The sequence below is a fragment of the Capsicum annuum genome, chromosome 12, assembly GCF_002878395.1.
Source record: "Capsicum annuum cultivar UCD-10X-F1 chromosome 12, UCD10Xv1.1, whole genome shotgun sequence".
In the NCBI taxonomy this organism is placed as follows: domain Eukaryota; kingdom Viridiplantae; phylum Streptophyta; class Magnoliopsida; order Solanales; family Solanaceae; genus Capsicum; species Capsicum annuum.
The window spans coordinates 186,840,505-186,851,929 of record NC_061122.1 but is presented as its reverse complement, the minus strand read 5'-3'; the positions used below and the strand labels follow the sequence as shown (position 1 = coordinate 186,851,929).

Here is an 11,425-nt window from a genome sequence, read left to right as displayed (position 1 = left end):
ATGTTAAATTTAATATATTTATTTTGAAAAATTTAATGATAGGAAAAAGGGGAAAAATTAATTTTGTCTAAAGCGAAATCTTTTAATGAAGGGTAAAAAGTTCAAATCACTTTTCTAAAAGTTTTCGTACTTTTAATATATTATAAATTATAGATATACATTATAGATTATAGATATAGATTTATTTGCTACTAACCCTCTTTTATTAACCTAGTTGAATTCTCCTTTGAAGTTGCCATGTTTGCAGTATAACTAATTTATTTTAACCAAAGACGGCTAGCATTTTCACAAAAAAAAAAAAAAAAAATTAGATCATTATCGTTAAAGTGATTCAATCTCTCTTTCCTTAATTTGTTTTGATCAAATTTTTCAAAGATAGTTAAGTAACTTCATCTTTTATCAAAGCTAGTCAAGAAGTTAGTTTTAAATAGCTCAAATAACTGCGTGTTAGCGAACATTTTAGATGTCTTAAAGCTCTTACTAAAATGTCAATATGAACTCTTTCCTAGATTTCAAAAAATTCAAATGATTTTATCTGTTTTAGTCTTTTGAATGATTTTATGGAGATTTTTTAAGCTTTTGAATTCAAACAAGTCATTTTCCCACAAAACATCCACAAAGCTTGAAATTTATTAACACATTATTCCAAGTTACTATTATATCCTAAAATAAAATTATTATTTTGAGTAGAAAATAAATGGAACAATAATAAAAATTATATACTTTCATATCTAAATTCTAAGAAAGAACAAGAAAAAAAGTTTTTTATTAAAAAAAAAAATAAAAAAAAAATCTCACCAAAAAATATAAGCTTAAGGGGGGTTATCGTTCTCTCTTAATAAGTGAAGGGGATATCGTTTCTCAAACCTTGAATATTAAGGGGGATAAAGTGAGGTTCACTCTACATGTACATATAACATATATCTCTGTGTACCCAACATATACAAAACATATACAGTCAAAGCATGTAGATAATATCTATTTCGACCATATTTATAAACTAATTGACTGAATGATACCTGAGTTTCCCCCTTTTACTTCTACCATAAGAATGAATACTCAAATTCTCTTATAATATGGAATAATACACGTCCTGATCATTACGCGAAGTGGGTTTTTCTGTGTGGAGTGAAAACAAAATATTATACTAGATAGTGCAGGTTAAAATCTTCCCGAATTTATGGAGATTTATCATGCAACCTGAGCATAGCTGATATGCGGCACGGCTAATCGATCATAAGTATAGAGAGATCCTATAAAAAAAGCTATATGTATAGAGAGCTCCCATAGATATACAAATAGAAAAATGTTTCATTGATTCTGAATTTTTTGGTTGAAAAAGCTCGTCCTTCCAAATGAATTAATATTGACTTTATTTATTATTATGACAAATCACTGTATCAAATACGTCCACCACTTGCCATGCCTACCAAGCAATGATGACCATGTTTTACTCTAGTGCTGAAAGAAATTACTAGAATGTGAGAAGCAGACCTACTTTGATTATATTTTAGAGATTCCCAGAAACAAATAAGTTTTTGAATACAGAGGCCGTGAAATTTGCTCAATGAATTTCAGTCAAGATTACATTGTTGATTTGTCAATCATCTATAAATTATCCCTAAAGGGAATACAATAAACATCAAATTCTTAAACTTTAATTAAAAACAACATAGAAACTCAAAAAGAAAGGCAGAGAAGCTAATCAGGAACAGACTATTTAAATAGACAGAGCTTATTAAGACGTTATTTCCTGTGTTAAACAACTAAATCAACACAAGCCATATTCTTGGCATTACACCTAGCTGCTTTCTAGGACTATCTTCAATGACCATTGGCCAATCCATTCTCAGCAGCTTTCTTGGCATAAAATCTTCTGTACTTGGAATCAACCTCTGTGAGATAGTAGGTTCCTAGAGCTAGAAGACTACAATCCTTGCTCGTGACGAAGTCCTTCGCCCCATACCTGTGCTCCATTAGTTTCATAATTTCGACGAATTTTTCAGGAGTGAACTGCCATAGAAGATTGATTGTCAAGAATGGTTATGTTGAAAACATAGATATGGACAAAAAAAAGAGGATATGCAAGCTACATATTAATTAAAGATGAGTATAGTGTATACCTCGTTTCTTGACTTCAATTTCTCGGCAACATTCATCACACTGGCAATGTTTGACAAGCTAAAAGGATGTTGACCTTCATTAAGCCTGACGGAGAACATTGTAGCAGTTGATCCACTGCCGTAGGAAAACAAAATTACCCGCTTTCCAGCCTGAGGTGACAAAACCATTCAGAAACTAGAATAAACAGATAGATAATGGAACGAACAAACGAAAGGACTAAAAAATGAGATAGTAACTCCTGATTACCAATGCACTGTGCTTATTGTGAAGGAGAGATGCAAAAGCGGCATACAGAGAAGCAGTGTACATGTTGCCAACTTGTTTTGGAATTAATGTGGTAGGTTGCACCTTCTCATCATAAAATGGTTTAGCAACTAGTTGGGATGCCTGTATATGGGTAATAATAATAAGACATGGTTAGTTCCAATCATAATGTAGTATGCCATGAATTTATCCTACTTAAGACTTTATTTTTAGCATTTAAAAGAAAATGATGAAATTATATTTGAAGTCACTTGAAATAAACTAGAATGTTTTTCGAGGAAGAAAAAAGTGTAGGATTCGAGAGTGAACCTTCTCAAGATCACGGCTTTGGTAGCTTTCATCACCACTTAGAGACGAAAATGGGGCCAGCGTAGCTTTAGCATATTCATCGATGGAGCTGAAAATGGAAAAGAAAAATTCTTAGACAGCAAAATTCCTTTTAAACAATAAAAAGAAAATCCTCTGAAAAAGAAATTTGCAGCCCACCTAGCATTCCTCATAAAGTCATTGAATGCCAACCGAGCGAAGCTCTTCTGTACAAGCTGCAGAAGTCAAATAAAATATCCAATTGTCATTAAAATTTCATATAGAGAAGTACAAATAAAGTCATCAATCCACAATAGACTCTATAAACTACCTTGTTGTATGGTGAATGGAACACAAAGTAAGCTGCATCAGCAATCGAAAACTGTTTGCCTTCCAATTTCTCGTATCTAGAATTGAAATGCAGCAAGGCAATTAATACAATATAATCAAGAGATCTACTTCAAATAAGACTATATCCAATGAGCAGCTTACTTGTTGCATAAGATCTTGTAGCAAGAATCAAGGGCCATGAGATAACAAGTTTGTGAAAGCTTGCCATCAACTACCTGCAGCCAACAATTATCATCACAAGGTGAATAAAAAAGATACATAAAAGGTTGGTTTTATACAATTCAGCCTGCACAATCCATCATCAATCCTGCTTTTTATTCACTGCTAACAACGTCAACCCATCTTTCTATTTAAAATCTGTAAGCTACAGCTTTTAAGAAGACAATAGCGACTTACTAGAATCAGCAGGTCGACTAGAAACGCGCAAGAAGAACTAAGGAGAACAAGAAAAGAAAGAGGCATTTTGCCAAAACTAACAGATGATATTGCACGAATATGTAAAAAGAAGAAGAAATTCATTTTATAAGAATGAGTTTTTGCTTAAAAGAACAATTTTGAAGCCAGTTGGCACTAGATTACCAAAGAAGAGTACGGAGGAAATTTATTGTAGGAATGAATGAGTGTGTTTTTCCACATAACTAACAGTTTATAGACCAGGGTGAGACTGAATTGCTAAGAGCAACTACAACAACAACATACCCAGTGAAATCCCACAAGTGGGGTCTGGGGATGGTAGAGTGCATACAGACCTTACCACTACCTCAAGGAGGTAGAGACGCTGTTTCCAAAAGACCCTCAGCTACGGAAATGCTAAGAAGGTAGTTATAATTTGCACAAGATTTTGTTTCCTCAATAGTCGCACACAATAAGCATGCAAGATATCAGTAAGGGAAATTTTGAAGCTGCAGCAATCGTGACACAGCAAGCACACCAAAATGTTGTTACCGTAGGAAATTGACGGGACGTTAAAGTTATGTGGTCAGTTATGCAATACACTTACCCCTTGTCAAATCAGAAAACAGCTATTTCCACAATTCCTACAAAGAATCCTCATTATAAAAGGTCAAAGTAAATGCCAGTGGAAGGTTTTGAAAGCTGTCATCAGCTAGTGCAAAACCATTGCAACATGAATCAACTTAAATTGGCCTACTAAAGATTCATTCGAAGTTCTGTTGAAAGAAAAAGCAATAGACACAAAGCATGCTTGGAAAAACTGATAATTAACCAGACTTGCAGGGATAAGAAGGAATTACTGGATATTCACTGTCTAAGATGGGCTTGTAAAAATCATAGACATGAGCCATATGACTAGCCCTGATCTTGCTTTCAAAGACAATAGGGGCATCAGGTCCAATTAGCATAGCAATGGCAGCTGCTCCTCCAGTTGGCCTAGCAGGTCCCTCAGCATAGACCTATATGAAGAAGATCTCTAATAAGTGAACAGAGTACATCTAATGGAAGAACATGAACAAGTTTACAGGTATATCCATGTATCATATTTAATGGAACATGTGATAATTGCAACTAAGAAGCCCGAGTCATTTTCAAGCTACATACCAAATAAAGAACGTGTATTAGAAGTCTACTAGACAATACACATGCAATAGAAATGTTTACAGGTGATGATCATTACCGCACTATCTGTGCATACAACAAGTCCATAGCGTCCATCCCATGAAGAGCTCTCCACCCAATTCACACAGTTGAACAATGCAGCAGTTCCACCATAGCAGGCATTAGTTGAGTCAACTCCTTCAATGTCAGTATTCCCACATTTCTGCATGTTTCACATGGCCAGGAAGCAAGAAATTGTAATAACCACATGTGAATACCAAAATATAAAGCTTCAATAGGCAAAGTGGAAGTTAACAAAGACAGAGAACATAGCTGATGCAACCAAACTGCCACGGCCTATTCGCTAAGGATGGTGCGATTAAAAATCCAAGAAAACTCATTATGGATTAGAGGATAGTAGAAACCACATGATCGAGCAGATTTAAGCCCTATAATGATAAAAACATTTTTCATGCAGGCGATGCAGCATTAAGTGAATTGAAGGATTTCATGTCTATTTGGCTGCACATCTTTGTTCTGGGCTACAATGACTAAGGAACAGGAGAATAATTAACTTTTTTCTTTAATATGGTCTCCCAAGTCTATTTTCTTATATTGTATCATAGAAGTAGGAGATAAGACACGGCTTGAACTGCAACATAACACAAAATGAGGAAGAAGAGGTTAATCATATTAAACTGATGCTAACTAGGAACTTAGTTTGTTACCTCAAATATTTGCATCAGGAACGTCTTGATGGATTTGCTTTTATCAATAACAGTCTCACTTCCGACTTCCAGTCTACCAACTTGCTTTGGATCAATAGCATACTTCTCTAGAAGGGAAGTAACAGCCGTCAAACTGAAGACAAACAATAAAATGAGAATAATTATGAGATATCAGGATAAAGTTTACCGTGCCTTTCTGTTACCATAAGGAACTAACTACCTTAAAATAGAGAATAACCGGACAAACTACTGACATCTCCAAACAACAAAGCAATTTTGCATTATCAGCTTCTAAAGCTAGTTAACATTAGTCAATAGCAATGGAGGCAATACCTCATTGATATAACATCTTCCACCTCTGTGCAAAATCCCATGCAATCTTGTCCAAGACCAATTGTGTATTTCCCTTTGCTTGCTCCATCATGAGCTTCCAACGTTTCCTAAGTTTATAGGAAACGAAATTTGAAGAAATCAGAAAACTAAATCCTACAACATTTACTAGCTGATTCAACTTACTCATATCCTGATAAGATAATCAAGTCTTACTTTTACATTAATAATGTCCCAAAAGAGCTTATAGAGAGGGGAAACACTCGAGAAAAGACAAGAACAAAAGACCGTGGTTGTTAACTATTATCATCCAAAGTGCTAAAAGGGGCGACCTAGCCATAAAATCACGAAGAGGGAAATTATCTAAAAAACCAGCAACCTCTTGTAATCAATGTGAACTTAGTTAACAGCCGGAATAATTGGAAAATTTAGTTGTTGTTATACTATATTTGGTTTGGCATTTGCCAAGAGTCTTTTTAATCTGATTGTAGATTTGTGCGTTAGTGTGTGAATTATAAGATTTCTTAATTTGCTTAAGTTTGAGAAGGAAAGCACTAGATATCTGACAAGCAAGCATAAGCTATTAATATCTATGGTTGCCAGCTATAGATCACCAAAGAAAGCTCGTAACTTGATCACTGAATCACATTCAAACTGAAAGAATGATTCCAAGCATGAAAAATATTTATAACTTTCTCTCTATAGTGGGAAGCAGGATGTGACGTAGTGATCAATGAAGTAGGTTGAGACTTGAGAACCATGACATCTCAGGTTCAAATCTCAACAGAGACAAAACACTAGGGAATTTCTTTCCGTGTTCTAGTCTTAGGTGGAAAGAGTTACCAGTTCATGTTGCTACACAAACACTATGGAATTGCTTTCCGTGTTCTAGTCTTAGGTGGTCAGAGTTACCAGCTCATGTTGCTACAAAAACAATAGGGGATTTTATTCCATCTATTCTAGCCTTGAGAGTTATCTGCTATATGTTGCTACAAAAACACTATGGGATTTTTTTTTCCCATTTGTCCCAACTTTGATGGACAGAGTTACATGTTCTATGTTGCTACACAAACACTAAGGAATTTCTTTCCATCTCTGGTACTTCTTCCCATCTGTTCTAGCCTTGACGCAGAAACTTACCGGTACATGTTTCTACAAAAACACTAGGGAATTTCTTTCTATTTAGTGTAGCCTTGGTGGACAAAGTTACCTGCAACATGTTGCCGGTGAGAGGTGACAGTTATCACGTGAAATTAATAAGTTGTCATAAGAAAATGGAAGCAGGATATTTTCTATTTATCAATGTTTAATAAAAGAACAACGCTATGATAAAAGCTTTCCAAGTTATAAATCCCAACAAACACAAACGATTTTCTCACTCTTTCTCCAAAGCAAAATTAAATCAAATACCAGCAACAAACCAAAATAATAATAATAATAATAATAATAATAATAATAATAATAATAATAAAAGACACAAAATCTTCTGTTTCATTTCAAAAATTTAAAAACGAATTTGTTTCCTAATCATAAAATTGAAAGGAAAAAATCAATATCTCCGATCGCAAAAGAAACAACAAAGCTCGTATTTCTCCGATAATCAAATAAAAACACAGCCAAATATCTAAACGCATGTGTAATATTGATTAAAGGAGAATGATTACCTGCTGAATGCAAGTAGGAGGAAAGTAAATTTCCATAGCCAGGATTCCCACATTCTTTTGTTGACCTGCCATTTTCTAAATTATTTCTTTTTCTTCTCTTTACTCTAAGTAATTAAACTCAATTGATCCAAACAATTTCTCCTTCAAAATAGGAAAAATGTTTCAGAAAGATAGAAAAAGAGAGGAAATATGGGAGACGAAAATGAGATGAATTTGTTGTGTGGAGAATCTTACCTGTTTCCCTTCCGCTGCATATATTTATTTATACTGCTACTAGTCGAGTCTGTCCTAGCCCTCAAATGCAGACTTCCAAGGACCAACCTTTTTTAAAAAAAAATTACTCATAGAGATTCCTCATAGTCATAATTATTTCAAAAGTTTTTTTGGGAGACCCCTACAAAAATCGAGCTGCTATTTTTTAAGTATCCTCTAAATAAATCTATTTATGTATAATAACTGATTAAAAAACTATTTAAATCTATTTATGTATAATAACTGATAAGAAAACTATCTAAGAAATGTAAAACACATTTAGGTAAGTACGATGCGAGGAGCTTTGATTGAGAAGTTGCCAATGAGAGAAATTGATTTAAGATATCTCAATTTATAATATATGAAAATAATTGATTGTAGCCACATTCATAAAAGTCTTTGACTCATGAAATGATATTTCACGATTAAATTTAATTAAAAATATAATTAACTTTAAAATATATTTAGTGTTTAATATGATGTTATATTTTCACTTGAAAAGTGACATAAATTAATTTTAGAATTATGATTTTGATATAAATTTGTACGCAAACCAAGCGACCTTAGTAATACCAAACATCGCTTTAGTGGTAACCAAAAAAATATGGTACGTAAATCATTATTAAATGGTTAATAATGACATTGATAATGTAGATAAAATGACAAAAGTGATGTCTTTGTTTTAAGTTGTAAGTTTAAATTATCTCTTAAATATATTTCTAATAATATTAGTTATTTAAGTTTTTGTAAAATATAAATACTTTATTAAATATCTTAAAAAGAAAAATTAAAAAAATTACATTATTTGAATGAACAAAAAAGTTATACTCAGATTTTTTAATCTTGAAACTAAAAGTGTCAAATATGTGAGTTGGATCAAATTTGACAGATAAAAATGTTATTTTCAATGTTTTCGAGTACAAGAATCTATATATAGGCAACAACAACTTCAACACAAGTTCAAGTCTAAGATAAGAACACTTATGAAGTTCCTTAACACCTTTAACACAAGATTAAAAGTAATCTATCCAAGAAAGTGTGTTATTCTTCAGAAATGAGATGAAACAGAAATATAAAGCCAAGTCCCCCGACTGCACGAAGTGTCATTAAGGAATAATTTTCCTCAGTGTACTCGAGGTTGTGGAATCTTCCTCCCAGGATAAAATGGCTTTCAATCCGAACAATAGTGGTACCTCAAATTGTTGGATTCTTCGAACTCACTCAACAACTTAATGATCACATAGAGTTTTTCTATAGAAGAAGAGTGTTTTTGCTATCAAAAATCATGTCTATACCTGAGGAATATATCAGGTATTTATAGCCTTTAATGTGTCCTTTCAGAAATGATTCATTGTTTCAGCAGAAAGGCACCTGTTCAGTAGCAGTCACGTCCCTGTGCCTGATATGCGGCCGCAGGTGACGTTTTGTAAATTCCAGTAGCTTCTGCGCTCACAGGTTGCGTACTTGCGCTCATAGGTTGCGTACCTGCGTTGCAGCTGCGCTCGTAGGTCACCCTACAGCTCGAAAAAGTATGTTTTTTCCCTCGAAGGGTCACATCCCTTTGTGATGCGTTGCGTATGCGTTTTCATAGCGTCTGAAATGCGCCCATACTTGGAGAAAATAATTCATCTCATCGATCGATCATTTGCCAAATCTAAATTCGAAGCCGAAGCCGAGCCGAGCGACGACGACAACGGCGCGAGGCACCACTTTATTCTTGCTTCACTATCCATGTGGAGTTAGTGTTCCTTATTAAAAATACTCCAAAGTTTCCTTCTCCCTCCAATGTAGGAGAATTAGTGAACTTTTCAATTTAAGAGTACACTTTCTAATTTGGTGTCTCTCTTTCCCTCTACCATTTTTCCTCAATTTTCTATTCACATATACACTTTGAACCCAACAATCCCCTACATGAATGGGGAATGGCTATCTTTTAAAGAAAGATATGGACAAGCATGTGATCATTTAGTAAAGACTGATTGCATCTGGATAAGTAGGTTTTTCTTTGAACTTTCCGTAGTGAACATGCATCGGATGCACTTAGTCAATCGGTAGATTTGATATCTTTGAACCGTAGAGCTTTAATGTACACCTAGACAGCACATGTCACACAACTAGCCTTTTACTGTTTATGATCTCACGGTTTTGTTCTTTTCAGCCATGAATATGTCCCGGTTTCATGAGAGCTTAGAGAATAGGCATTTACTAACATTCTCCTTGAAGTAGCTTCCACTTCGCCCTCACATAGGTGATTTCTAAATGTTCAATTCATAGATTAAACTATTTGGTCAAATCTGTCAAATTTAGATAATCATTAAAAGACTTTTCATCTTAAGTCTTATCCTTGTTTACTAAACATTGTCTACATTATGAGAATGGTTTGGTATATTGACAATGTTGAACATTTCAGACACAATAGGCCTTTTGTAAGTAGATCCGACACATTATCCTTTGACTTTAGATAGTCAATAATGATAATTTCACTAAAGAGAAGTTCTCTAATGGTATTATGTGTATGTCTTATGTGACGAGATTTACCGTTGTACATCATGCTCCCTGCCGTACCTATTATCACTTGGCTATCACAGTGTATACATATTGGTGCCACTGGTTTGGGCCAATAAGGAATATCTTTCAAGAATTTTTGGAGTCATTCTGCTTCTTCACCGACTTTATCCAATGCGATAAATTCAGATTCTATTGTAGAGCGAGCAATACATGTCTGTTTGGATGATTTTCAAGAGACCACTCCTCCACCGATAGTAAATACATATCCACTCGTGGATTTTACTTCATTCGATCCGGTGATCCAATTTGCATCACTATATCCTTCAAGTACCGCAAGATATTTATTATAATGCAAAGTCTTGAGTGTATTTAAGATACCTAAAAACTCTTTTCATTGTCATCCAATGAGTTTTATTAGGATTACTCGTGTACCAACTCAACTTACTTATAGCGTATGCTATGTCTGATCGTGTACAGTTCATATCATACATTAAACATCCTAATACTCTTGCGTACTCCAATTGTGAGTCACTTTCACCTTCATTCTTTCGAAGTGCAAAGCTCACGTCCAATGGAGTCTTGGCAATACCGAATTCCATATACTTGAATTTGTCAAGTACCTTTTCAATATAATGTTATTGAGACAATATCAATCCTTGTGAAGTTTTATGGATTCTTATTCCTAAGATCACATCCGCAACTCCAAAGTCTTTCATATCGAACTTACTCTTGAGCATTCGTTTCGTTGTATTTATGTCAGAAATGTCTTTACTGATGATCAACATATCATCCACATATAAACAAACAATGACATGGTGATTTTGAGTGTCTTTAATGAAAACAAATTTATCACATTTATTTATCTTGAATCCGTTTGTCAACATGGTTTGGTCAAACTTTGCATGTCACTGTTTAGGTGCTTGTTTTAATCCATAAAGTGACTTGACAAGTTTACACACCTTATTTTTCTTTCCTAGAACCATAAAACCCTCAAGCTGTTCCATATAAATTTATTCCTTCAATTCTTTGTTTAGGAATGTTGTTTTCACATCCATTTGATGAATTTCAAGATCTTATACTGCCACCAAGGTAATTAACATCCGAATTGACGTTATCCTCGTTACTGGCAAGTATGTATCAAAGTAATCAAGGCCTTCCTTTTGTTTGAAGCCTTTTACAACAAGTCTTTCCTTGTACTTATCAATAGTACTATCAGCTTTCATTTCCTTTTGAAGATTCATTTAGAACCTAAAGGTTTATTTCCTGGAGGAAGATCAACCAACTCCCACGTATGGTTGCTTAAGATTGAATCAATCTCACTATCGACCGCCTCTTTTTAAAAAG

At 34.1% G+C, this 11,425-nt stretch overlaps 1 protein-coding gene across 1 annotated transcript; it reads right to left on the bottom strand.

Moving 5' to 3' along the window:
• Positions 1–1,549: 1,549 nt before the first annotated feature.
• Positions 1,550–7,893, bottom strand: LOC107851288 (hydroxymethylglutaryl-CoA synthase). The gene is made up of 13 exons (XM_016696244.2): positions 7,556–7,893; positions 7,322–7,462; positions 5,661–5,767; positions 5,328–5,460; positions 4,679–4,822; positions 4,299–4,457; positions 3,187–3,260; positions 3,026–3,101; positions 2,875–2,930; positions 2,698–2,785; positions 2,371–2,511; positions 2,124–2,273; positions 1,550–2,013 (listed from the first exon to the last, which is right to left on the bottom strand). The coding sequence occupies exons 2-13, from the start codon at positions 7,391–7,393 to the stop codon at positions 1,825–1,827; spliced, it is 1,389 nt and encodes a 462-aa protein (XP_016551730.1). The 5' UTR covers positions 7,394–7,462; positions 7,556–7,893; the 3' UTR covers positions 1,550–1,824.
• Between the last annotated feature and the right edge of the window lie 3,532 nt (positions 7,894–11,425).

Excerpts from the sequence above, each read along its gene's own strand:
- LOC107851288 (XM_016696244.2), bottom strand. The coding sequence starts at position 7,393 with ATGGCAGGTCAACAAAAGAATGTGGGAATCCTGGCTATGGAAATTTAC. Across the intron at positions 3,102-3,186 it reads TACAAGATCTTATGCAACAA|ATACGAGAAATTGGAAGGCA; the intron begins GTAAGCTGCTCA and ends TTTCAATTCTAG. Across the intron at positions 2,931-3,025 it reads TCCATTCACCATACAACAAG|CTTGTACAGAAGAGCTTCGC; the intron begins GTAGTTTATAGA and ends TGACTTCTGCAG.